The 26,821-nt window shown below is 61.7% G+C and overlaps 2 protein-coding genes across 2 annotated transcripts; one reads left to right on the top strand and one right to left on the bottom strand.

Moving 5' to 3' along the window:
* The first annotated feature begins 1,969 nt into the window (after positions 1 to 1,969).
* On the top strand, positions 1,970 to 6,428 carry TRMT10B (tRNA methyltransferase 10B). Its single transcript, XM_077790455.1, has 7 exons — positions 1,970 to 2,119; positions 2,252 to 2,497; positions 3,197 to 3,349; positions 3,696 to 3,774; positions 4,664 to 4,731; positions 4,891 to 5,014; positions 5,777 to 6,428. The coding sequence occupies exons 1-7, from the start codon at positions 1,970 to 1,972 to the stop codon at positions 5,962 to 5,964; spliced, it is 1,008 nt and encodes a 335-aa protein (XP_077646581.1). The 3' UTR covers positions 5,965 to 6,428.
* Positions 6,429 to 7,780: 1,352 nt separating this feature from the next.
* Positions 7,781 to 26,792, bottom strand: FRMPD1 (FERM and PDZ domain containing 1). The gene is given in 22 exon segments (XM_077790453.1): positions 7,781 to 7,842; positions 7,845 to 8,323; positions 8,325 to 8,550; positions 8,617 to 8,951; positions 9,381 to 9,584; positions 9,795 to 9,937; positions 10,343 to 11,235; positions 12,172 to 12,768; positions 13,134 to 13,281; positions 13,679 to 13,861; positions 14,755 to 14,850; positions 15,113 to 15,239; positions 16,312 to 16,448; positions 16,705 to 16,824; positions 17,791 to 17,916; positions 19,575 to 19,670; positions 19,868 to 19,899; positions 23,336 to 23,519; positions 24,390 to 24,435; positions 24,507 to 24,609; positions 25,729 to 25,886; positions 26,692 to 26,792. Coding segments are annotated over 22 exon segments (4,596 nt in total).
* Between the last annotated feature and the right edge of the window lie 29 nt (positions 26,793 to 26,821).

Here is a 26,821-nt window from a genome sequence, read left to right as displayed (position 1 = left end):
GCGCCGGCGCTGGCTCACTCCTCCTGACGGGCGCAGGGCGAGCGTGATGCTGCTCAGAGGTGGAGGATGAAGCTGCTGCCGGCCACTGCCAACCCTGCCAAGAGCGTTCATCTCCTGCCCTGACAGCTGTGGGATTCCTTAAAATCAGAGGGGTTTGGGCACACTGCAAAAGGCCTCCGAGACAGCAGGATGGTGATGAGAGCTCAGCAGTAGCTATGAGATTTGTCAGCAGAAAAATTATACAAGAAGTAGAAAGAAAGGACAAATAGAGCAATGGTCTGTGTGTTAACACTGGGGTAGAATAACTCCCTAAGGTGCAGAAAAGTATCTCTGGTGAGATATTAGGAAGGTCTAAGCTTAATAATGGAGCTCTGTGCATTGTATCTTAAGGCTTACAAGCAGGTATTGTATTGGAAATAAGCGAGCATTGCTTTAACCAAAGGTATGTGTGCTTATAGAGGTTGGATAGAACTAGTGCCAGTGTGCTTTTGCTTTGTGTGACTGGTCATAAAGCTTTTAAAGTAAGCTGTAACATTAAGTTCTTGTTCTTCTGCTGGGATGTGAGCTGCTGGCACCTTCCCATTGTCATAACCATGGAATGAGAGTGATGCTGGAAAATGAACAGCTGGGGACACGTTCCTCAGCAGTCCCGTGCAGTTTGTGGTTTGTACAGTCCCCCGCCGGCGACAACAGCAAGCAGGCCGGGGGCTGCAGCCAGGACAGCTGTCCCCGTTGGGTCAGCTTTGATTTAAATCCCCTCCCTTTAGGTTCCCCTGTTTCACACACTGAGCATGGCGCCACTGAGGAATGCAGATTTCCAGATTTCCATCAGAGCTGCTGCTCATCACCTGGCCAGGCAGCAGTCAGCTGGCGTCCTGCAATTCCAGTCAGAACGTTGTGCTGTTCGTGCAATTCTTCCAATTTTTCCAAATCAGAAGTAGTTTTTTGGGGTTCATTTGCTATCCAAATTCCAATGGTTATCCAAATTCCATCTGCTTATGCCTGTATGCATAGACACAGTATAACGGGACAGAAAAGGAAGAATAAGAATAAAATAATTAGAATATGCGAAACAAGCGGTGCACGATGGAGGAGCATCCCAGGGAATTTGTCCCTAGGCTGTGGCATCTGCTGTGAGAACTCCGCAGGCGACAAGCGGGGAACCGGAGAGAGGCACCGGAGAGCGTGCTCGGCGGGAGAGCGGCTCCGGGGCGGCGGCTGGGAGGGAGAGCGGCTCCGGGGGCGGCGGCTCGGCGGGAGAGCGGCACGGGGGCGGCGGCTCGGCGGGAGAGCGGCTCCGGGGCGGCGGCTGGGAGGGAGAGCGGCTCCGGGGCGGCGGCTCGGAGGGAGAGCGGCTCCGGGGCGGCGGCTGGGAGGGAGAGCGGCTCCGGGGGCGGCGGCTCGGCGGGAGAGCGGCACGGGGGCGGCGGCTCGGCGGGAGAGCGGCTCCGGGGCGGCGGCTGGGAGGGAGAGCGGCTCCGGGGCGATGGCTGGGAGGGAGAGCGGCTCCGGGGGCGGCGGCTCGGAGGCAGAGCGGCTCCGGGGCGGCGGCTCGGAGGGAGAGCGGCTCCGGGGCGGCGGCTGGGAGGGAGAGCGGCTCCGGGGGCGGCGGCTCGGCGGGAGAGCGGCACGGGGGCGGCGGCTCGGCGGGAGAGCGGCTCCGGGGCGGCGGCTGGGAGGGAGAGCGGCTCCGGGGCGATGGCTGGGAGGGAGAGCGGCTCCGGGGCGGCGGCTCGGAGGCAGAGCGGCTCCGGGGCGGCGGCTCGGAGGGAGAGCGGCTCCGGGGCGGCGGCTGGGAGGGAGAGCGGCTCCGGGGCGATGGCTGGGAGGGAGAGCGGCTCCGGGGCGGCGGCTGGGAGGGAGAGCGGCTCCGGGGCGGCGGCTGGGAGGGAGAGCGGCTCCGGGGCGGAGCCGCAGCGCGGGGACGGGCGGAGCTGCCCGCGGCCGCCCCTTCCGCGCCGCGGGCGCGATGGAGGCCGGGGCGGCGGCGGGGCCGGAGCCGGCGGGCGAGGCGGAGGCGGCCGTGGCGGCCGAGGCGCTGCGGCTGCTGCGGATCGAGCCCTCGGCCGCGGGCGATGCCGGCGCGGGGCGGGCGGGCGGCGAGCCGGCACCGGGCTCGGTACGGGCGGCGGGGCCGGGGCGGCGGGGACGGGCTCGGTCTCGGGGCGCGCGGCGGGGCCGGGGCCGTGCTCGGGCTCGGTGCGCCCGGCAGCCCCCCGCCCCGCTGAGCCCGTGCCCGGTCCCCCCGCAGAGGAACGCGCTGCGGAAGCGGCGGCGCTGGCTGCGCGTTCTCGCCGCCCGGCGCGGGAAGCGGCCGCAGGAGCGGCAGCGCCGCCGGGCACGGCGGGCAGCGGCGGCCGCCGGGGCCGGCCCGGCAGCGGCGCTCCGCCGCGGGAGGGTCCCGGCCGCGCTGGCCACGGAGCGGCTGCTGCAGGCGCGGGCGGCGGGGCCGCGGCTCTGCGTGGACCTCGGCGTGGGCGGCAGCATGACCGAGAAGGTGCGGGGGTCCCGGGGCTGCTCGGGGGTCCCGGGGCTGCTCGGGGGTCCCGGGGCTGCTCGGAGGGTCCTGGGGTCTGCTTGGGGGTCCTGGGAGCTGTTCAGGGGTCCTGGGGACTGCTCGGGGGTCCTGGACAGGCTGCGCTTCGCGTGTGCCCGTCCCTACTCCGTGTGTGCCCGTCCCCGCTGTACCTGTGCCCGTCCCTGTTCTACCTGTGCCCATCCCTGCTGTACCTGTGCCCGTCCCTGCTGTACCTGTGCCCGTCCCTGTTCTACCTGTGCCCATCCCTGCTGTACCTGTGCCCGTCCCTGCTGTACCCATGCCCATCCCCGCTGTACCTGTGTCCGTCCCTGTTCTACCTGTGCCCATCTCTGTTCTACCTGTGCCCGTCCCTGCTGTACCTGTGCCCATCCCCGCTGTACCTGTGCCCATCCCTGTTCTACCTGTGCCCATCTCTGTTCTACCTGTGCCCATCCCCGCTGTACCTGTGCCCATCTCTGTTCTACCTGTGCCCATCCCCGCTGTACCTGTGCCCGTCCCTGTTCTACCTATGCCCATCCCTGCTGTACCTGTGCCCGTCCCCGCTGCGGGCAGGCAGTGGGAGCTCGGCAGGAGCCGCCCTGAGCCTCCAGCTGGCCGTGCCCCAGCCCGGCGGGGCCGGCAGCCGCAGGCTGGCTCACCGTGGTGCTCTGTCCCAAGGAGAGTGGCCGCCTGGCCTCCCAGATCCGCCGGCTGTACGGGGCGAACCGCCGCGCTGCCCGGCCCTTCTGGCTGTGCCTGACGGAGTTTGCGGCCGGGACACCGATCTACGAGCAGTGCTTCCGCATGAACGATGGCTTCGCTGCCTACCTGGTGAGGGGCTGGCCGCGGGGATCCCAGCCCTGTGCTCTGCGGCCTGCCCAGAACCTGTCAGCCATCGCTGCTCTCCCTCTCGCAGAGCCCCCGAGAGCTTGTGGTGAGGGGAGAGTTTAGTGGAGTTTTTAGGTGTGTTATCAGTGCCGAGAACAGAAACATTGCCCAAGTGAAAAGAAAAGCCCCAGGTCACTGGAGATCTGCAGGGTCTACAAGGCCTTGAGCAGTCTGTGTGCCCGAAGCAGCAGTGTCAGTCCCGGGATTTCTCTGTGTCTGGGAGGGGGCTTTGCTCTGGCAGATGTACCTAAGGCTAACAGGCTGCTTCACTCTGCCTTGTGTTTTTGAGATGGATACAACTCCAGAGAGTTACCTGGACCTGTTTCCTTTGGAGGCCATTGTTTATCTCACTCCTGACTCTGAGAACGGTAAGTGTTTCACGTGCTTCAGGAAAGGGAGAGCCAGGGCAAAGGGCTGACTTTCAGAAACATCTCTCTGAGGACATTCCATGCTTCATGCAAGTTGTTCCTCACATGGGCTGTCTCACACTGCGTGAGACAGGCTGTGTGCTCAGAGCTGGTGCTAAATCTGTGCTGCTGGGACCTGTGTGTCCCAGGCTGCAGCCCCAGGGGTGAGGAGGCTTGGCCCAGTGCTGTCCTTGGGAGGGGGAGCGGGTCAGCTGGTGAGACCCCAGCAGTGTGAAAGTCCTTGTTCCCCTAGCCCGACAGCTGAAGGAGAGGTCTGAATGCATGAAGTCGAGTTTTCAAGGTTGTTTCTTCTTATCTAAACATTCTTTCTCTGACCTGCCGAGCTTTGCCTAGCAAGAAGGCCATGGCAGTCTGCCCTGAGCCCTGGGCGGCTGTCACCTTAACTACGTGTCTATGTTTACAATTTCTTCACCAATTCCCATCATCTGTGTTAGACTGTGAATATCTACCTTAAACCAATAGAAAAGTGCACCATCACACCAAGACATGGAGGAGAAGAAGGCCAGGGCATGCCCAAATTCCTCCATCTTGTACCCCCTTAAACCCCATTCTAAAAATCCCAAAATTCCACTTTGCCACCCCGTGCTAGTTCAAATATCACACTGCTCAAACCCTTGTGGCTTGTAATTCCTCATACAGAGTTGGCAGTTTTCTCCACGGGCTAAAATCAAAGCCCCAGGTGTTTTTGATTTCATGCCAGGGTCTCTGAGCCCCTGCCAAGGTCTGGAGCCAGCCAGGGCAGCCAGAGGGGTGTGCTGGGCTCCAGGAGAGCGCTGTCCTGCGGGGTTGGCTGCTGCGTGGTGTGACCCAGTGCATGTCCTCTTTCTAGTCCTGGAAGATATCGATCCGAGCAAGGTGTACGTGCTGGGAGGGCTGGTGGATGAGAGCATTCACAAGGTGCGTGGTGCTGCCCCGCAAGCAGACAGTCCCACTGCTGAGGCTGCCTCTGCCATCCCTTTCTCCTCGAACTCTGCCTGGGCCCCGTGGTGAGCCGGAGGGGCTGCACTGTGTGGGTGCCAGGAGCCCCGGGGCAGGTTTTGTCTCCTGTCCCTGCAGCAGCTGACCCTGCGGAGGGCACGGGAGCAGGGCCTCCAGACAGCCCGGCTCCCCATCCGTGAGTTCATGGTGAGAGCCCCCAACTGCAGGAACTACCACTCCGAGACGCTGGCCATCAACCAGGGTGAGGTCCCGTGGGGCTCTGGTGTGGTCCAAGGCCAGCTGGGGTCCCCTGCTCCCCGGGGAGCTGTGCACGAGGCAGGGGACATGGCTGGAGGAGTGCTGGGGGCTGCTGTGGGGACAGCCCACAGCGGGGTGGGACTCCATCTCATCCAAGATGACAATGGCATCTTGGCCATCAATGGCCACCCCAGCCAGGTCTGAGAATGGCAGCGAGGGTGTTGGTGTCCCGTACCCCACGGGCTGGCACTCCTGGTCACAGCAGAGGAGGTGCTGGTGCCCCTTCACCTGCCAGGTGAACGCCTTTGTTTGTGACTGCAGAGGGGCTTATAACCAGGCCAGCTCCTCCAAGTTTTAACCCGTGGCGTTAGGATTGTGTTGCCCCTCCATGGGCACAAGGCAGAGGGAGTGGCTGGGGACTCTGTGTGCCCGGGGGCTGGGGTCTGCCTGCCTGGGAGTGACAGTGGGGCCACAGCAGGTGTGGCTTACTACAGGGGGGACACTGGTGGGTGGCACACGTCAGCCAATGCAGTGACGGGGGCACCTCGCTTTAGTTGACAACCACTGCTTTGCCCAGGGCTCCCTAAAGGCCTCCAAAATACCTGTCTGCCCCAGGTGAGCTGCCTCAAGCAGCAGCTCACCAGGTGTTAGGTGGGGACGTTCTCTGGGTCAGGTGTCACCACCTCCCTCGTGTTTGTGGGCATGGGCAGCTGCTGGCAGCGTTGTCACGACACGTGTGTGACTCCATACCCCTGTGCTCTGACAGTCTTTGATGTCCTGGTCACCTACTATGAGACGCGGAGCTGGCCAGCAGCGCTGAGGGCTGGAGTTTCTTCTGGAAAAGGCTACGTGCTCCCGGACCCAGCGGAACAGGCAGAGACAGCCCAGCGCACCACTGCTGCCCAAGGAAATGCTTTATTGTGTGCTGAGGAGCTGCAGGAAGCACCAGCGTGACTGTGCATGGGAGACAGCCGTTCCCAGCAGCGCGAGGAGCTCGTTGGAGCAACGCCTTCTACCTCAGGAATGCGGTGCTGGACATTGCTGTGCCCCTGAGCGGGACAGAAAAGCCTGGTGGAGCCTGGGATCCAGTGAAAACTGACAGGAATTCAGTTTTGCCTCTGCAGCTGTTTGTTTGTGACTCCAACTACACTTGTTCTGAGGTGGGGAGGAAAGCTTTAAGGTGTTTTCTTCGTTTTATGGAAACAGAGAGTAGGGTGAAGTTGGGATTGCAAAGCTTATGGGCAAGGGAAACACCCTGCCACGGGCCAGGACAGTGCTGCTCCTGCAAGAGAGCACGGGACGGGAGCAGCTCCCCAGGGCATGTCCCAGCAGCACAAACCCACTGAATACTGGGTGAGTTGCCGAAGCCTTTGGCTAGTTGTATGCATCTAATATAAAATAAAAGGTTTAGATCCCCATTGTGTCCCTGCAGTTACTGAGGAGAGGTACCTGGTCACACCTGACACGCACAGGTGCCTGACCCCCACGTCCCTGCTGGGAGGTACCTGGGCTGGGCTGTGCCCGCACAGAGCGGTGCCACAGCCACAGCAGGACGGGTGTTGGGTGCAGCTGAGCCCATCCCTTACCTCAGCCACTGCTGCCAAAAGAGCCCTGAAACCTCATAGCCAGTGGCAGCAGGACCTGAAGGTCATCTGAGGTAAGTCTGGTTATGTGTTTTCATTCCTCTCTCACAGAACCCTTTCACAGCCCTGGGGCTGTCCGGGTGGTGTGACAGGGGTGTGCAGGAGCAGGTGGGGGTTTAACCCAGCTGTTCTGGTTTAACCCAAACCAGGGGTTAACCTGAGGTTAAGCCACGACAGGAGTTGGCCAGTGCCTGCTACTGTGCCCCGGGGCTCTTGGCAAGCTGGATGCACAGATTATCCCCTTCAGTGAGTGTCCCAGAGCCAGGGCACAGCCCTGTCCCCACGGTGCCTGGGGAGAGGTGCTGCCATCACTGGAGCCCACCCATGCCCTGGAGCCCACCCATGCTCTGGCTGTCCCAGCAGACCCCCACAGCTCCCCAAGTCCCCGGGCTGGAGCTCAGCAGCACAGGACGGGCTCTGCCCTCGCTGCACAGGTGCTGCACTGCTGCCCCGTGGGGAGGCACGGCCAGACTGCTGCAGATCACACCTGGCCAAGGTGAGCAGCACCTGCCGGGAGGGGCACGGGGCTGCTCTGGCCGGGGAGCCCCTGCACAGCTCTGGCCGCAGCGTCACGGTGTCGGCTCGCCCTTCCTCAGCAGGCACGGCCAGGTGGGCAGGAGCTGGCAGGTGCCTCGCAGGAGGTGGCAGGTATGTCTCGCTCTCACCCGGGGCAGCAGCAGCAGTGCATACCAGCACGGCTGGCACGACCTGCTCCGGCTAAGGAAAACCAGCTGAATGTGGAATCACTGTGTTCCCTCGGCCAGAGGGTGGAGAAAGCCACCTGGGGTCCTTCACATTCTGCCAGGGGGGGTTGAATGCCTTTAGTCCAGAGCCTGCCTGGAGAGCAGGGCGGGTGACAGGCAGGCTGAAGGCTCACGCTCTTCCCCGTGGATGGCAAAGGCAGCCGAGGGAACACCGTGGGACTGTCACCTGCACGGCCCGTGGGAGGCAGGGCACGAGCCCTGAAGGACACACACCAGGGTGCTGCAGCAGCACCTGGGGCATGGCTGCCAGCACTGCACGTCCTGCCTGGCCATCCTGGCTAAACATGCCCGGGGAGAGCCTGAGGGGACAGAGGGCACACATCTGTGTCCCCTCAGTGCCCTGGCGTGCCCCCACGCCGCCCGTCACAGCCACGGGGACGCCCTGAGCGCTGCAGCAGACAGGATGGCAGCTGCCAGGGCTGCAGCTGGCGGGCCAGGAGCTCGGTGCCCAGCTCAGGGCAGAGCTGCCCGTGGAGCTGCTGGCGCAGAGCCTGCACCAGCTGCTGGCAGGTGCCCACCACGTCCCCCAGCGCAGCCCCCGGCTCCTGCTGCCGCTGCCCGCAGCGCCGGCAGTGTGTCAGCTGGAAGCAGCTCACCGCCAGCTGCACCGGGCGGTCGAACGCGGCTCTCAGAGCTCCCTGCAGCTCGGCCAGAGGCTGCTCCGCGCTCAGGAGTGCCTGGCAGCTGGACAGCAGGTCCTGGGAAGCCCAGCCCGGGGCACCCTCGCTCTGCACACCCTGCTCTGCGCGCTGAGGAGCACAGAGCTTCCCCACAACCGCCTGGAGCTCCACGGTGCGGGCCAGGAAGCGGGAGGAGCCGGCAGGGCTCAGCCAGGCCCGGCGCGGCAGCTGCCCGAGCGCCCGGAGCGGAGCGTCCTGCGGGGCCCCGGGGCGGGCCGGGGCGGCCGGCCGGAGGGGCCGTGAGCGGCCCCGGGAGCCCGGGCGGGCTGGCCTCGCGCTCCCCGGGGCTGCGGGGCCGCGGGAAGCAGCTGATGTAGGGCAGGCGGCAGCCGCAGCTCCGCAGCCCCGCTGGGGCTGGCGAGGCCCCGGCGGGGACGGGGGGCGCAGGGCTCGGCTCGCCCTCCCCGGGCTGGGAGCAGAGCAGCGAGTGCCCCGCAGCCCCGCGGCCCCCGGCTCCTTCCCGCAGCCCCGCAGCCCCGCGGCCCCCGGCTCCTTCCCGCAGCCCCGCAGCCCCGCAGCCTCCCGCTCCTTCCCGCAGGGGCACAGGCACCGCGGGGATGGAGAGCCCGGCAGACGGGGCCGGGCAGCGCTCCTTCCCCCGCCCTGCCGCCTGCTCTCCGGGAAGAGAAGCCAGGGCAGGCTGCAGCTGCTGCTCAGCCGCGTTCCCTGCGCCTCCCGGCTGCCCCGCGCCCTGCCCTGAGCTGCCCGCCAGCTCCTTGCCAGAGCCCGCTCCAGCAGGGCAGGTTGGCATCGTCCTGCCGCCAGCACCAGCCCCCCTGCACCCGCTGGCCATCAGACAGGCCAAGGGCTCCGGTGGGACATCCACCCTGTCCTGCAGGCAGTGTGACACTGGGCTGGGTGACACACAGCTGGGTGACACTGGGCTGGGTGAAACAGGGCTGGGTGACACAGGGCTGGGTGACACACAGCTGGGTGACACTGGGCCAGGTGACACAGGGCTGGGTGACACAGGGCTGGGTGACACAGGGCTGGGTGACACAGGTCTGGGTGACACAGGGCTGGGTGACACTGGGCCAGGTGACACTGGGCCGGGTGACACAGGGCTGGGTGACACTGGGCTGTGTGACACTGGGCTGGGTGAAACAGGGCTGGGTGACACTGGGCGGGGTGACACTGGGCCAGGTGACACTGGGCCGGGTGACACTGGACTGCGTGACACAGAGCTGGGTGACACACAGCTGTGTGACACAGGGCTGGGTGACACAGGGCCATGTGACTCTGGGCCGTGTGACACTGGGCTGGGTGAAACAGGGCTGGGTGACACAGGGCTGGGTGACACAGGGGCTGCCCTCACCCCTAATGAGAGCCAGGAGAGGCGGGTGAGGACCCCCGAGGCACTGCTGCAGTCTGCCAGGAGCTGGGCTGTGTCTGGGAACCCCGCGTGCCCTTGGTGCACCTTCCGCAGGGCCTCCCCACTCACCCCCTGTCGGCTCCTGGCCCGGGACACGGCTCCCTTGCAGCTGCTGCTGGCACGGCACTGACCATTGGGAGGGCACTGACCATCGGGAGGGCACTGACCATCAGCAGGGCACTGACCAACAGCAGGGCACTGACCATCAGCAGGGCACTGACCATTGGGAGGGCACTGACCATCGGGAGGGCACTGACCAACAGCAGGGCACTGACCAACAGCAGGGCACTGACCATTGGGAGGGCACTGACCATTGGGAGGGCACTGACCATCAGCACAGCCCTGACCATCAGCATGGCACTGACCATTGGGAGGGCACTGACCATCGGGAGGGCACTGACCATCAGGAGGGCACTGACCATCGGGAGGGCACTGACCATCGGCAGGGCACTGACCATCGGCAGGGCACTGAACAACAGCAGGGCACTGACCATCAGCAGGGGACTGACCAGGGGCACAGCCCTGACCATCAGCAGGGCACTGACCAACAGCAGGGCACTGACCACTGGGAGGGCACTGACCATCGGGAGGGCACTGACCATCAGCAGGGCACTGACCATTGGGAGGGCACTGACAATCGGGAGGGCACTGACCATCAGGAGGGCACTGACCATTGGGAGGGCACTGACCATCGGGAGGGAACTGACCATCGGGAGGGCACTGACCATCGGGAGGGCACTGACCAACAGCAGGGCACTGACCATCAGCAGGGTACTGACCAGGGGCACAGCCCTGACCATCAGCAGGGCACTGACCAACAGCAGGGCACTGACCACTGGGAGGGCACTGACCATCGGGAGGGCACTGACCAACAGCAGGGCACTGACCATCAGCAGGGCACTGACCATCGGCAGTGTACTGACCATCAGCAGGGCACTGACCAGGGGCACAGCCCTGACCATTGGGAGGGCACTGACCATCAGCGTGCCCCTGAGCATCAGCTTTGCTGTCCTGACAGGGAGCCAGGGAAGGCTCCACGTTGTCACGGAGCAGCCCCCGGTCCTGGGCCAGCTCCCGGGGAGGGGCTGTGCTGGGGCCAGGGGCCGGTGGCAGCAGAAGGAGCTCCTCAGAGGGGCAGGCAACAGCAGAGGACACAACACCGGCCACCACCTCAGCCCCGTCCTCCTGTGGCCCCTGGGTGTGCCAGCCTGCAGCGGGCACTCGGCTCTCCTCGCTCAGACACCCCGGAACTGTGTGCCCTGGGGAGCCTTCCTGGGCAGCTCTGCTCGGAGCTCGGGGAAGGGGCTCTAGGGACAGCAAAGGGGGCTGCTGCGGCTGGGGGCTGCTGTCCTCCTCCCCACACTGCTCAGCAGGATGGTGAAGGTTCCAAACGGAGGAAGCCAGCCATTCCATCACCGACTTTGCCTCCGTGGTGTCAGGCTGCGTGTCCAGCAGGTCAGGGCTGAGCTCCGTGCCTGCAGGAATCCCCATCTCCGTGTCCTTCCCTGTGTCCTCTGTCGAGGGCTGAGTGGGCGGCCAGGAGCAGCAGCGCTGTGTGGAGCCTGGGAGAGCTGCAGGGAAACTGACCTGTGAGGTGTAAACAGTTTTCAGGAAAGACCTTCTCTTCCTCAGGCTCCTGGTGTAGGTCAGCTCCTTCTCCTGCCCCTGCCTCTCCCTCGTCGGTGGCTTCTCCCCCAGGCTGTAGCACCTCAGCCTCTTTGGGATGCAGGAGTTCTCTGTGCCCTCCCAGCATGCTGTATCATAGCCTGATGGCAAGAAAACATGGAAATCAGGAAGTAATCCTGGGCAGCAGAATACCCTCATGCCTACACAGTGGGCCAAAAAGCTCCTGGCACAGGACTTGGAATCACAGGCATGAAAGTGCAGCAGCAATGCCTCATTCTCAGGGCAAGAGGAAATGGTCTCTCATGATCAAGAATCTATGTGGAGCTGGATGTGAAGAGAAAGGCAGAGCCTGGCTACAGGGACTGAAGGCCAGGGCTGGTGATGAGCAGGCAGCGTCACCTGAAGGCAGGTGTGGCTGTAATTCCCCAGTTAAATCTGGGGACAGCAGCAGCACTACAAGAGCACTGCCCACAGCTGTAGGCATATCACCACACAGAAACGGCCAGAGGTTCCCAGCTGGAAATTTAGATGGTAACAATTTCCACAGTAACAGTTTTTTGCCTGAACACAGTACAGTGACTGCGCATTACTATGGAAGCCAAAAGTTTTCTAGTGGCATGAATTAAATTCTTAGGAGGCCCTGTTAATACTGAAGGAGCTGATTACTCCAGGAACAAGAATACTCCAATTTCCGAGAAAATACAATAGTCAGGGAGCTGCCCAGCCCTGGGAATCCTTGATGCAGCTCTGAAACCAGCCTCTGACCTGAGCATGACCTTTGTCCTTGGGGGCTCATGTAACAGTGTTTTACAGGTTTGGGCTCTCTTTCCTTAGCTGAGAGCATGAGAGCAGAGATCCCAGAATGCCACCCCGCTGAAAACTGAGTTTTCTCAGCACTTGCACGTGGTAACAAATCCGTGCACTGTCACTGCTAGGGTGCTGAGGAGCGGCCTGCGGCGAACGGCGAGTCAAAGGTCCTCAAAAGCCCTGGGGAAGCTCCTAAGCGCTGTGCGGGGAGCGCGCAGGAGCCCCGGCGGCAGCAGCGCAGCACCCCAGCCCGGCACCCGCGGCTGTACCTGCCAGCGCCTCCGGAGGGCTGAGCCGGTCCGCGGCATCGTAGAACTCCTCCTCGGAGCTGGAGTCGCCGAAGCCCGGCGGCGGCCGCAGGACGAGCTCGCTGTCCCCGGAGCCGCGGCCCGCGGGCGACGAGCCGTGGCTCGGGCTGGGGCAGCCCGGCTCGGGGAGCCCCGCGGGGCCGGCCCCGTTGGAGCCGCTCCCGGCGGGGCCGCACCCGTCGGGGCCGCTCCCGTCGGAGCCGCTCCCGTCGGAGCCGCTCCCGGCGGGGCCGCTCCCGTCGGAGCCGCTCCCGTCGGAGCCGCTCCCGTCGGGGCCGCTCGTCCCCGGCACGGCCGCGCGGGGCTGGAGCCGCTCCGGCCCTTCCAGCCGCGCTCCCTCCAGCGCAGCCACCGAGTCGCTGGAGCCGCTGCTCTGGAAGCCGCGGCTGCCGCTGGTGGCCGAGTCGGACGCCTCGGACGCGCTGTCGGTGGCGGGGTCGCCGCCGCCAGCCCGCGGCTCGCCCGGCCCCGCCGCGCCGCCGCTCGCCGCGGGGCTCCCCGAGCCGGAGTCCGGGCCCCAGGAGTCCTCGGAGTCGCTGCAGGCTCGGGATTCGTACCCTGCGTTGGAACGAAGCTGTCAGCCCGTGCTGCGGGTGGCGCGGGGCTCAGCCCGACCCTGCCCCGCTGGCCCCGGGGCTCAGCCCTCGCCAGCCCGCAGCCAGCACGGGAAGGGGCAGATGGAGCCGCAGCAGCACCCGGAGCTGCCGGGCAGCTGCCAGCTGGCCCCGAGCCTCGGCCCCACAGGCCCGCAGAAGCCACAGAATCGTGCCGCCACGAGTGTTTGTTGGAAAAACCCTCAAAGACCAAGTCCAGCCTTAACAAGACGCAGCTGCCGCCACACAGCCCTGGGCTGCTGCTCCCCTGAGCTGGGTCATCCACCCACTTCCTTCCCATCCTCTGTCAAAAAAGGCTGTTTTTTAAACCTTCTTCAGCTGAGACACGGTGCAGTTGCTGGTTTTTCTCTCCCCAGGTAAATATGGAGGCGTTTGCGTCCACAAAGAGTCTGTAGTAGCCAGCAATGAGGCAGACGAGGTCCTTTGCACTGTTTGACTCCAGCAGCAGAGTAAGCACCTATTTTTTTTTGGTTTGTTTTATTTTTCAGAGGTGTGGGGGAGAAAAGAGTAAAAAAGATTAGAATAAACAAATCTTGTTTGTACTGTAGTCAGCAGGAACAGGCTGCATGAGGACAGGCACCCCTTCTCTCTCATACTTCCCTCAGTCTGATTTGCAGGAGGCACAAAGAAGAGTAATTTCTTTTTCTCACCCCTTGTGCCTTTGTTGCATCTCACTGATAGAGGAAGAATCCCTTTTCCCCAGCAGGAAGAATCACTTCTCTCTAGCAATTTGTTTGCTCCTTCCCATGAGCTTTCCCTCCCGTCTGTTCTAAGCCTTCTACCCTGGTGACACCGCCAGCCTCTGAGAAGAGCTGACGGTGCAGGTGACTGCCCTGTCCCACACAGGTGCTCACCTTCAGGTCCTGCAGGTAGATCTTGACTGTGCTCACTCGCTCGGACTCCTCGCTGAGCTCCACCCTGCTGATGCTGGGGAACTCGGCCAGGCTGGTGACGATGTTCAGCTTGCTGTTGATGATCTGGCTGACGCCGTGCCTGGCGCCCACCAGCAGCGCCACGTACGACTCCCTGTCCTGCAGCTGTAGGGGCACAGGCTGAACCTCTGATGCAGCCTGGGCAGGGCCCCTCGGCCCCCCGAGCTCCTGGGGCACCCCAGCACTGCCTCTCCTGCTGCTGGGCTGCCACAGCAGCCCGCTCCCTGCTCTCTCCCCCCACACAGGGACCAGCAGCCTCCCACGGGCCCGGGTGGCCCCAGGGATGCTGCAGCACCTGGCAGACCCAGGGGTGTGGCTGGCAGCAGGTGGTCACTGTCAGCAGTGTCACCTGGCAGCCCAGGCTGTCCCCACATGGACCCAGTGGGACCTGCTGCAGGGTAGGAACTTCACAGAGATGTTTCTGGGCTTGGAAAATACATCAGCGCTTTTTGTTAGGGTGAGACACTTAAGGAAAAGTGAATGAACGGACATATAATCTGGCAGATATTGTTCAATTGGTATGTAGGTGTAAACTTCAGCATTACTGTGACCATGGGTGAGGTCTTGCTCTGGTACAGGCCCAGCAGCATTGCTGTGCTCCCTGTGGGACACAGCTCAGCACAGACCCAGCTGGGGACAGGCAGAAAAATCACCAACCCAAGAAACCTCTTGTAAAAAGGGCGGAGGTCTTTTCTACAGTGAGGTTTAAGGGTTTCCAGTATCTTTTTCAAGAGTTTGAAGCCTGCCCAGATTTCTCAAGTGCTTTATACCACACAAATGATAGGCAGGGTTTATCTGAAAAGCAAGAGCCCAGCTAGAAAACACACATATAGCTGTTCTGTGGGCTGGTCTGTGCTGTGGAGATTTCAGTGGAATTATGCTGGGTTTCTCCAGCACAGCCCCTTACCAACATCTACCAGGACATCCCAGGACAGGGAGAAGCAGTGTGGCCAACAGGAGTGTGTGCCCAAAGCCATTCCATAACAAACAGCTCATACCATCATGGTGGCATTGAAGATCTTCCCACTGTACATCTTCAGCTCCCCCAGGATCTGCAGGTAGCTCAGGCGCACCTGGACTGCTGTGAGCGCGTGCTTCGTTGGCGAGAGAGGAAACACGGTTTGGAAAAGGGCTGCAGGCAGCTGCAGCACGGAGACAGCCTGTGCTGCAGGGCTGCAGCGTGGCCAGCACATCCAGCTCAGCGTGGCCAGGCAGCCCAAGTGGCCCTGGGCCAGCCACGGCCGCTGAGCGTGCAGCATTGGCAGCAGCATGCAGGAGATGAGGGAGCGTGGGCACAGCGTGGGCAGAGAGAGCCCCAGGGACACGCAGGGACAAGGACACCCTGACTGGGGCTACCTTCTGCCGAGGGTCCAGCAGCACCTGGTTCCGCTTCAGGTGGTAGCTGATGGCTTTCTTGATGTCCTTCCCTCTCATGTTCCGAAGCAAGGTGGGCGAGATGAAGTTTTCGATTCCCCAGTCCCTCCTGGCAGAGAGAGGGAAGGGAGCACAGGGGGCCCCAGCCCTGCTGACCCCAGCAGCGCAGCATAGGCAGGGCAGAGGAGGGCAGAGCCCTGCAGGGCTGTGACCCACCCATGGCCTCACTGGCTCAAACCCACTGCTACCTGCACCTGCCACCGGGTCGGGAGCGGGGCTGGGCAGTGTGCACTTTGGTGCAGAATGGCCATTTTCACGTGGCTTCACAGGAGGGAATTCACAGCCTTCATCAGCAGGACAGTCCCCAGCTCCCCTCACCATCCACAGGATGGAGATCCTGTCCTTGCATGCACCTTGCTTTGGTGACAACATTATGACACTTCAGCATGATCAGTTTCCTGGACTCAAAGCGTGGGCCAGGTGTGCTGCTGGAGGGCTTACTCAGCCCAAGCATTACACACCTGTGAGGTAAGAGCACTGCAGCTGCCTCACCCTCACTCCCTGCACACAGCTGGGCACATCTGGCTGCACAGGAGGCAGTCAGTGCCCGGTAATTAACCTGGTCACCACCCCAGTGCCTGGTAATTAACCACGAGCTCATCACCACTGCCTAGAGCAGGGGCTTCTCTGGGCAGGTGCAGTCCCAGAGCAGCAGCGTGCAGCAGGGCACACCTGCTCCTCCTGAAAGCATTTTCTGGTCATTTCCCCACAGATCCCGGTACTTCACAGGATCTACCACTGCCCAAAGCAGGTATTCTGGCATGTCTCTGGTGGGTGCAGAGTTGATGATTACACCCTCTCTCCAACCAACCAACACTGCCGGGAGCAGCTTGGGTAAGCACCACTGTGTGGAAAGAGCTGCAGTTTCACATCCCTGGCTCTGTGAGAGATCCTCCTGTGCCTCGGGACACAGCCAGGAGCTCACTCTGTGTCTCAGGCAGGTCAGTGGGCTGAGCACAGGGCAGCCCACGAGGCCACCCTGCCCTAAAGGAGCAGCAAGCCGAGGGGCTGCAGTCCCCTCTGACCTCCTGTGCAGGGCACACACGGGGCAGGCAGCGAGCTGATGCCTCTTTTGGGGCTCTCCTGCTTTCCACAGTGGAGCACAGAAATCTGTGCCTTACTCGATGTATTTCAGGGACACCTTCTGCGGCTGGGCACATGCGTAGATCCTCTCCTGGATGTGCAGGGCAGCCAGGCGTAACGCCACGCTGCACTTCATCTCCACAGCAAACCTTTCCTGGAGCACGTCGCTGCAGCTCTGGGGCAAACACAGCACAGTTAGGCCAGCAGGAGCACAGCACAGAACTGCCAACACGACACCACGCAGCCAGTTAGGGATATCAGCAGCCAAGCATAGGAGTTGATGTAAGAATTTAAGGCAAATCAAATGAAAATGCCCTGAGTTTAAGTGCTCTGCATTTCCACACAGCTGAGCCAGTCTGAGGCACGCTCTGGTTTAAAGCAAAAATGAGAATGGGGTGAGAAGGGACTCCCAAGGAATGCCCCAGTGTCACCTGCAGGTACAGATATTCAAAGGCCACTGGGTCCTCCTGCAGGAGGTCCAGGGGGTCCCTGGGGACAAAGCAGACTCTGAAGAGGCAGCGGTAGTCATGAGAGTCTCTCTTCTGGACCACCTGCAACAGAGAGAGGGCATCACACCACAAGCCCTCCCTCCAGGAGTGCGTGCTGAGCCTTTGCTCTGCAAACCACAGGAATTGTTTACTGCCCCTGGCACGGGGATGGTGCAGATTGACCTCAACAAACACAAGGATTCTTTGCCAGTGCTTGCAATTTTATCTCTGAGTCTTCATCTGCTTTTTTCTTCTCCCTGCAGTAGCCCAGAAGCCCTTTGATAGCAACACTTTATGTAGATACCCACTGATCCCAAACACTTGCAGTGTGACCAGGGCAGAGGTCTGGGCTGTGTGATAACAGCAGGGGAAGGGGCAGGCTGCTCTGCTTTGGAGTGCAGTCACAAGACACAGCAGCCCTAAACAGACCCCCGAATCATCACTGTAATGTCAATACAATGTCAAGACTGAGTTATCCATCAGCATATTTTATTCTGGGCAAATCCTGCCCAGCGGAAATCCTCTGACCCACGTGCTCAGTGCTGTGACAGCTCCAGCACTGAGGGACTTGAAGTGATGATCCTTGTGTGTGCCCTCCCATTTGGGGTATTCTGTGACTCCGTGGACCCCTCTGCAGTGGGCTGCCAGCCAACAAACCCACCAGCACAGAGCTCCTGCCGACAGACCTGCCTGGCTGCAGGGGCAGCAGGATCCCACGGCTGGCCTGGTGCACCGGGACACAAGGCACTGACTCAGAATTCAGCCCAAGCAGCCCCTGCCCTTGGGGCATTCACCCTGAGTGCTCTGGCTGAGGGTGGCACAGACGATGTCACCCATTGCACACTGGCCCACGGGTACCGCTGTGTGTGGGACTCGGGATGCTCCCAAAGTGCCCTTCCCCAGGGAAGGGGGGTGTGAAGTGGATGGCACCACTGGGGCCGAGCCCAGCTCAGCCCTGTGCTGAGCCCTGCAGCTCTGGGCTCCCCTGCCCTCCCTGGCCTCTCTCCTGGGCCGTGGGGCTCTGCTCACCTGCGCAATCAGCTCCTCCTCGTGCAGCAGGTGGACCTTGGCCAGGTTGTACTGCTCCTCCAGCACCAGCGCGAAGTGGGCGATGCTGCGGATGGACAGCTTCTCCTGCAGCGTCAGCACGATGTCCTGGCAGGGCACAGGGGTCACACAGAGCTCAGCTGTGACACCAGCACTGCTGCAGGGGTGGCACCGCACGGCCCCAGCCTGCAGAACTGCAGGGGCACGGACAGACAGAGCAGAACGACCCCAGCAGGAGGAGGACAAGGTGGGTGAGCTGAAAACCCCAAGGTGTCACAGGTATCAAAGCCATCTCCTGGAGCTGCCTCACACTCAGAGTTGTACAGTTTTCAGCTGGGAGGCGCTGAGCACTTTCTGTCACCCCCGACCCAAGTGTTTGTTCTGTTTGTTATTCCAGCTCTCTAGAACTCTACAACATTTTGGATCCCTGGAAGTGTCCGAGGCCAGGCTGGACAGGACTTGAAGCAAGTGAGAGGTTGGAGGTTGGAACTGGATGGTCTCTAAGGTCCTTTCCAACCCAAATCAGTCTGTGAGTCTATGATTTGTGGAAAACCTAAAAAGAACTTGTCAAGAACACTTCTCTCCAATAAACAAGAATTTGAGACCATAATTGTAAAAATCTTACATCTGACTGAAATTGGTGTTTCACTTTGTAATAGAGAATTCTGTCAATATTCTAACTGTCATTGAAGTAAAAAGGTTTACTTTTGGCAAAAAGTAAATATCACTTCAGGCTTGGCTGAGCACAAATTGAAACAGAAGCCCTTGGGCTCACTCAAGCCTTTTGAGGCAAGCATAAATGTTTGACTCACCTCAGTTTTAAGCCAGGATGTCTCAAGACACAGAGGAATTTCTGAAAACACCTAACTTGGGAAGCATTTTACTCATTTAGATGTTTCTGGAGGGCAATTGTGAGGGCTGCTCTCAGAAACTGGGAAAAGTTGTTCCCTTTCAGAGCTGAGCAAATCAAACAAAAGACAAAGAGCTAATCCATCCTTTAGAAATTAAACCCTTGGGGACAGACATTCAAATATCTCTTTACAAGTCTCCTTTCCTTTCCACCTCCTTGCTTTCTTTTACTATTTTATTTTTCTAGATTCTGCAAGTCAAAAGACTTGCAGACACTTACTTGCCTGAGAGACCACAATGGTTTTGTGAAGCTTGAATGAGCTAGACAGAGTCCTCCTTTTTTGAGGGAAGTTTTCACTGCATGATAAATTCAGTCTCTTTGTGTTTCCCTTTAATATTCTTTCAGCCTGGTAGCCCCAGAATGTCTGTCCATTGTGAATTTCTCCCACAGCACCTGCACCGCTGCAGGACACCAGCTGTCCTTAAAGTGATTTGTGACCTCCAGCCACTGGCCATGGCCAAATCTTAGCGTCCAACATAAACACTGAGCAGCTACAGCGATCAGGCCAGACAAACTGGAGGTGTGTAAGGCCGTGTGCAAGCACAGCAGGCATGGGGAGGGCTGATCCATGGCTCTGCAGAGCAGCACCGTGTTTTCAGGGGGGTCTGAGGGAGGATCACCCTTTGTTCAGGAGGATCATTCCCTCGTGTGCTGCCCTTTCACCCGAGGGGTGGAATCAGTGCTCATGTCTCCAGAGGGGAACACCCTTACCCCTGCAGAAATGAGGCTGGAGCTCAGAAATCCCAGCAGAGCCAGCAGAGCTGGTCAGTGCAGCCAGGGGGCTGCAAGGGCCCTGCCTGCCCCTTTGCTGATGGTTGGGCTGGGGTGGTGGGAACAGCCTGCCCAGCTTCCTTACCTTCACGGTGGTGCTCCTCTCAAACCTGAAAGCTTTGGTCTGTCCGTTCTCCAGGTACACCTTGAGGACATTGGGCATGAACAGGAGGGAGCTCCCCTGCAGAACAGAAGCAGCAGCTGGACCCTGGGGCACCCAGCCTGCGGGCACCAGCTGCTCTGCCTGGCACTGCACGGCCTGGCATCCCAGAAAATCCTCCTCTCCACCTCAGCAACCCTCTTCCACGGCAGCAAGGTTTACTCCTGATTGTGCTTCTGGCACAGAGCAGCACAAGGAGAGCACAACAAGTGCCTTACCGTAACACTCGGGGCAGTGCAGCAGCTGCAGCCTGGCAGCCCCCAGCACAGCAGCATCTGGAAGCTTTGAAAGCAGAAATCATCCTCCCTGCTCATCCCCAACACCCAGCAGTGCCTCCAGAAAAGGCCCTTCCCTCACTGAGCAGCACGCATCCCCACGCTGACACCAGCCCCCTGGTGCTGCCAGTGCCACAGAGCCTGGCAAACACACCCTGCTGCTTCCTGAGAGCCTTGCCCTTGGATCTGCAACCCTGGCACCTCCCAGGCAGGAGGAGATGCCACCACGGTGTCCTGAGATAGGTCCCAAACTCGTGGCACAAGACAGGGACACCCTCAGCGAGAACATCTCTGTTGGGGGTTTGCAGAAGTGTCTGGGCACTTGGCCTCTGCCCTCCTGGGCAGCCTGAGCCCCTTTCAGCCCTCCTCCTCACCCCTCCAGAGGGAATGCCTGCACCTTCCTTCCCAGTTTCACCATCACTCCCCCGGTTGCTCAGGGCTAGGCAGGGTCACTCTGCACTTTCAAGCTCCTCTCAGCATGTCCTTGTCATATTCTTGGACCAGCACGCTGCTCCCACCACTGAAAGGGTTCATCCACTTGTCAAGAGAGTCCCAGGGCTAAGAATGGGGTTTCTGAGATGGTCTCTCCTGTGCTTCATTCACTGTGCCTCACATTACAAACCTCACAGCCCTCTAGACAGAGCCCACACCCCCTGGAAGTGCTGCCAGAGCAAACACAAACCACCTCTGACTCCTGCCTTGCTCCTCTCAGACCCGTTCCTGGGGCTCAAGCTGCTGCAGCCGCCACTGAGGAAAACAAGGGAACGCTGCTGCTCTTTTTCCTAGCCCAACTTTGGGGCTCTTTAACTAACCAAACACATCACGCCTCTGGTGAGACGAGTCTCCACCAGCTCCAGGACAGTGACGCCGTTTCCATCTCCCCTCAGTGACCTTGTGGGGAAGGCCTGCGCAGCCAGCACACAGCGGGATTTAACACCTGCACAGATTATCACCACTCTCCGGGTCAGACCCAGTCACCAGGGCGGAGCAGGGACTCCTCTCCTGCCGTGAAACCTGTCAGAAGCTGCCACGAGCTAACGCTGGAAGCTTCAGCAGCCGCTTTCAGACTAAACCTCCCCGAACGAGCCTTCCTCCATATCTCAACGCCTTCTTCAAAGCAATACTATTCCTCTGTTCTGGCTCCATCATCCACAGCCTCAACAGCGAACAAGACATCCGAAAAATAGGATTACAAAAAATACTACCAAAACCACCTCCTGCCTCACTATTGGAAACCTCGCCCTAATAGGAACTCCTTTCCTAGCAGGATTATATTCAAAAGACCAAATCACTGAAAGCTTAAACACATCCTACCTAAACACCTGAGCGCTCGTCCTAACCCTGCTAGCCACATCCTCACCCTTCCCGTGCTGCCGGGGCAGGGCTAAAAACACTGCCCGCGTCCCCGGGGGCCTGTCCCCGGCGGATCGCTCAGGATGTAGGAATACATCATCGCTCTGCAGCAAGCGGAGGCAGGACAGCAGCGGGGCTCATTAACAATTCATGCTCGCAGCCGGCAGGGTCGGGTTTCACTGCAGAACGCAGCGCTGGGATCCTTCCCGTCGCCACAAGGATCACTTAGCCGTGCTCCATTAGGATGACAAGAGCAGTATATTTACTGAAACTGGAGGCTCTACAGTTTTCAGGGCCATAATACCCATTTTGGCTGCCTTCGTGCGTCAGCCGACGGAAAGGAGAGCAGCCCTAAAGCACTCAGGGCTGCCGTGCTGCATAGTGCTTTTCCAGAAAGAAATCATAAACATGCAACACATTTATTTACTCTTCCTTTGTGCTAATTCTTCACTGTTCAAAACAGGTTGCATATCCAGGTGGCGAAAAGGGAATCTAGCACCAGTGGGACCCCAGCACCCGAATTAATTTCTCCTGCCTTCGTGCCGTCATTTAATGAATGGCAATCTAAACACCGTGTCCCTGCTCTGCGCTTGCAGAGGTTTGATCAGCTCAGCACAGCGCTGGCAGAGGCTTGGGGAGGCTCAGGGTGCTGCATTCCCTGCGCAGCTGCCTCCTTAGATTCACACCAGGTCCCTTCCAGAGTCCCTGGGACCCACCCCGGGTCCGGGGCTGGCCCGGGGCCGGGGGCTCCGGGCTGGGCGGCGTGCCCGGCCTCCAGCTCCCGGGACCTGCGGCAGACACGGCCCCGCTGGAGGAAAAGCAGGCTCTGCGGGTGATTTCGGGTCTGCCTGTCCCGCGGCCAGCCCTGCCCGAAGCTCTGCCTGGGCCGCCGCCCGTCCGGCAGCCCCTGCCCGGCCAGCGGGGCGTTTGTCACATCTACTGGAGCAGGAGCGCCCTGCTGTCCCCCGACAGCCGAGCACACCTGCCCCAGCACACCTGGCAAAGGCGAGGCAGGAAGGGAAGGATCCCAGGCTCCGTCTGGAGGCACAGCCGACCCTGCCCTGCCCTGCAGGGAGGAGGAGGAGCAGGGTCCCCACGCGCAATCACACGGGCAGGTGACACCCACGGCACCTCCGGCTGCACCTCTGCCCGTGTGCAGGGGAAAGGGAGCAAACCCTGCCCCGGGAGGGCTCTGAGCAGCACCAGGGAGTCCCACCAGCGACAGGGAGCAGCAGACAGACAGAAAGGGAAAAGGAAAAGGGCCCAGGGGGTGATTTGTCATTGCTACAGAGCAGAAAGGCTCGGTCAGACCCGGATAACGAGCAGCACTAATGAGCAGGGAGGCAGAAAGGGGCACTTTGACCACAGGGGTTTTTCATTCTGAAAGACACAAGGAAAGGTCGACAGAGCAAATGACTCCCAGCTGACCCCAGTGGGCTTAGAAAGTTACACAGGAGCAGGAGATGCTCAGGAGCTGTTCACGCTCCGGGGAGGACACACGTGTTCCCAGCTGTGCCACAGGGAGCCCAGCACGGGCAGACCCGTGGGCTCCCAGCTCAGCTGGCAGAAGCTGCAGAGCCCCGTGCTGGGTTTGCAGCAGCCTCCAGCGAGCCGTGAGCCAGCGCACCGCAGAGCCAGGCACAGCTGTGCAGGGACGGGAGAGCAGCTGGAGAGCAGCCGCAGCTAAGAGCAAAGCAGCGTGCCCAGTGACAGCCCTGAGCAGAGACCGTGCCCAGGAGGGACAGCAGCTCCTCCCGCAGCGCCTTAACCTGGCGCACACATCAGCGCTCTCCTCTCCTCTCCTCTCCGGGGCAGGATTTGTCCGCCCGCACCTCAGCACGGGTGGATTCGCACCTCGGAGAGGACAGCCGCCTCCCGCATGCCAGGGAATGGTTTCAGGTCTGACGGGAGCGGAGCAGGAGCGGTGCGGGCGGTGTTTTCCATCAGTCCGAGTAAACTCATCAAAGGCAAACCCCTGCAGGTGCCAGCGCTCCGTCCCTGCCCCTAGCAGCTCCGGCAGCAGCCGGGAGCGGCTGCCGGGCCGCGGCCAGGGCAGACGGGCACGGCGAGCCCCGGTCCCACACCGCCCGCGGGAGAGCCTCGCGTCCCCGTCCCTGCCGGCCGCCGCCCTGACCTGCGAGTGCCCGTTCAGCAGCACCTCCTCCGCAAAACGCACTTTGACGGGGTTGGTCTTCAGCCTCGCCCTCTTCTCCTCGGTCAGGAACGACGACTTGGGGCCACCCTGCAAGGACAGCGGAGCTCGGTCGGGGCAGCGCCCCGGGGCGGGCGGGGGTGCGGCTCACCGCCGCGCCGGGGCCGCTCCTCCTGGCTGCTCGCACCCTCGAGGAGCGGAGCTCTGCGGAGCCCCTCCGTTCCCAGCCCTGCACGGCCCCAGGACTGCCCGGGCAGCGGCTGAAGCCGGCCCTGGCCGCCCGGCGAGCGGACACGCGTGTGCCGTGTGCCACGCCGCCAGTGTCACCGCACGGGAGCCAGCTGCTGTGCCCGGCTGTGTCCCCGCACCCGGGGCTGCCCTGGGGCTGCCCCTCACCGGGGCAGGCAGAGAGCCTGGCCAGAGAGCCCTGGACACAGCCCTGCCCGCGGGCAGCATCCCGCCCTGCTGGGCTGCCCAGAGCTGCCCCGGTCACCAGGGCGCTGCTGCCACCCGGCCTTGCTGCCACCCAGCACGCCATCAGGGCACCGCCTGCGTGCACAGCTCCGCACAAGCACTCTGTAAAGCGCGGTGGTCCCCGAGAGCAGCAGCAGAACCCCTCAGTGCTCTCCCAGAAGCTTCCAGGCAGAGCCAGGCCTTCGCTGCCACAAGTGCCGTGCCCCCACCCTGCCATGGGGACACAGACTGGGATCTGGGAGGACCCCCGGGCACCTCTGGACTTCCCGAGCCCTCCAGGGTGCACGGAGCAGAGTCTGTCCCCGCAGCCCATCCCACCGCCCCGGCCCCGCACCCGGGGCTGCGAGGAGCCGCTGCCCACCCAAGGGTGCGGGTGACAGCAGAGGATGCTCAGGGCACCCCGGCGCTCGGACCAGCCCCTCAGAGCCTCCAGCCAGCCCAGCCACCCCTGCCCCGTGCCCGCGGTGCCGAGGAAGGGCCACTTACTGCCGTGCAGCGCAGGACGGTCAGGAGCAGCTCGTCACCGGCGTCCCTGCGAAGGGACACGCGGTCAGCCCGGCTGCCACCCGCAGCCCTGCGCCCGGGACACGCGTGGGGACGCACCTGATGAGGCTGGCTGCCCGCTCCACCGACAGCCCGTCCACCGCGCTGGAGTTGATCATGAGCAGCTGGTCACCCGGCTGCAGCTTGCCGTCCGCCGTGCTGCCTGCGGAGCGGCGCGGCGTGAGCGCCCGGCCGCTCTCGGCGCGGGGCACGGCGCCGCCCGCGCCGGGAAAACCGGCCGGGAGAGCCCGCCGACACCGGGAGGGCCGCCCGGGAACCCGGCACTGCCGGGCCCGCGCTGGCCGGTGTCCCCAGGTGCCACACCTGCACCAGGCACGTCCAGAGACACTCGGCTGAGCTGCCCTTCCCCTGCAACCGCACCCGGCCGGCAAAACAAAAGGGGTGGAAGGACACTGGGTGCTGACACCATGGTGCTCCCTGCCTGTGTCCTTGCCCCCCACCCCAGACTCCCTCTGCCCCATGGAAAGCCCTCCAGGGTCTGCCTGTGCCCTTGTCACAGCCCACCACAATGGGAACCAGCATGGGCCATGTAGCCTGGGCTCCCACCAGCAAAGGACAGGTTTTTTGTGCCTCAGCTTCAGTAAGATGTTGATTCTTTCTGATCAGGAGAAGGGAGAAGCACAGCAGAAAGAATCCCACTTCTTACTCCCCACGGCTCTCAGGTAATTTCACCGTGTTTCACATGGGAAGGGGCATAAAGAGGAGTGGGGCTGACAGAGGGAACCTGCCCTGGCCAGAGCCCCAGCCAGCCCCCAGACACAGGGCTGTCCACTCACACCAACAGCTGAAAGCCACGCAGTTTTGTGCACCCATCAAAAGCTTAAAATATGAATAAGAAACAGAATCACCGTTTTTGAGTTACACCCATCCCTTCCATAGCTAGAGGAGCTGATCCGCTGGACCTCAGCACTGCCTGCACCCAGCTCCTGTGTCGCCGGGCTGAAAGCCCAGGCTCTGTTCAGATCACCGTGACCACAGCAGAATAAGATTAAATTCTTCCTCTGTGTTTCAGATTAAACAGCAGGAAGAGCTTTGCCTTGAGCTGCTCTCTGCATCATGAGGGTGAGCAGTGAGTGAGCCCAGGTGGAGGGCCCGTGGGGATCTGACGCTGGTCCCGCTGGGCTGTGGGAGCTGGGGCTGTCCTGCACAGGCACCCAGGCTGTGCTCGGGGCTCAGGCACCCCAAAACCCCTGGTGAAGGCAGACAGCCCCTCCAGCAGCCCGTGCCCAGCCGCACCTCGGAGCCCGGGAGCCGCACACACCTGCGGTGACCGAGGCGATGGTCAGCGGGAGGCCCGGGCAGATCTCGAAGCCGTAGTGCTGCAGCACGAGGTCCTTGTACACCGTGAGGGTCACCCTGGCGCGGCTGGGGGGCTGCGCCGCACCCTCGCCGGCGCTGTCCATCGCTGCCATGCCGCCCCTGCGGACAGAGCGGCCGTCGGACAGGGCACAGCCATGCACAGCGTGCCCAGAGGACCCACACCGTTCCCTGCTCCCAGAGGACCCACACCGTTCCCTGCTCCCAGAGGACCCACACCGTTCCCTGCTCCCAGAGGACCCACACCGTTCCCTGCTCCCAGGGCTCCCCAAGGCCAGCACCGCCCCAGCTCTGCAGCCGCAGCGATGCCCTGGGCTCTGCAGGGAGCTGCGGACATCAGGCTGGCGTGGCCACAGCTCCCCAGTCAGCCCAGCCCGCTGGCCACACACAAGGAGAGGCCCAGGGTGCCCCGGCGCCAGCCAGGACCTCCACCCAAGGGAGCAGCAGCCCCTTCACCCAGTGAGGCTCTCAGCTCCTGCTGGGATCCGCACCAGCCCTTGAATGTCCACCCTGTGTCCACTCTACGTCCACTCTCAGACCTCAGGGAAGGAAAGCAGCCACAGGATCCCTGGTAACTCAACCTAGCCTTGCCCAAAAATGTGGGCCCACAAAGAGGAGCCTGGTCCCACCTTCAGGAAGAGCAAGTGTCACATGGAGCAGTCCTGCATTTCTTCTTCACAAAAGAAATGTGCTTCCCCACAGCACAGCAAGGCAGGAGCATCTGTGCCTGGGAGCCAAGGGGGTGCTTACAAACGCTGCTGCTGTTCTTTTTCTGTGTGGTATTTCCCAAGAAGGGCAGGAGCACCGGGCAGGCGCTGCAGGCTGCCAGCCCCACTCTCTGGGGACAGCCCGCCGCTGTCTCTGACCAGAGTGATCTAGGTGTTCCCTCCACAGAAACCCCACTCACCTGGCCGCGCTGTCCCGAGAGCGATGAAGCCATTTTGCTACCATTTGCTCTATTCTACATGTTTTTCGTGTATGGATTAAGCTAGTCTCCAAATCTCCCATTTACCTGGAAGCGACAGAAATCACAGGAA

The sequence above is a fragment of the Lonchura striata genome, chromosome Z, assembly GCF_046129695.1.
Source record: "Lonchura striata isolate bLonStr1 chromosome Z, bLonStr1.mat, whole genome shotgun sequence".
Classification (NCBI taxonomy): Eukaryota; Metazoa; Chordata; class Aves; order Passeriformes; family Estrildidae; genus Lonchura; species Lonchura striata.
The sequence above is the reverse complement of the archived record's forward strand: the minus strand, read 5'-3'. Positions and strand labels throughout refer to the sequence as shown.

Bases quoted from the DNA above. Each gene is read 5' to 3' on its own strand.
- TRMT10B (XM_077790455.1), top strand. From the start codon at position 1,970: ATGGAGGCCGGGGCGGCGGCGGGGCCGGAGCCGGCGGGCGAGGCGGAG. The intron at 3,350-3,695 runs GTGAGGGGCTGG...TGTGTTTTTGAG, and splicing joins ATGGCTTCGCTGCCTACCTG to ATGGATACAACTCCAGAGAG. The intron at 4,732-4,890 runs GTGCGTGGTGCT...CTGTCCCTGCAG, and splicing joins TGGATGAGAGCATTCACAAG to CAGCTGACCCTGCGGAGGGC.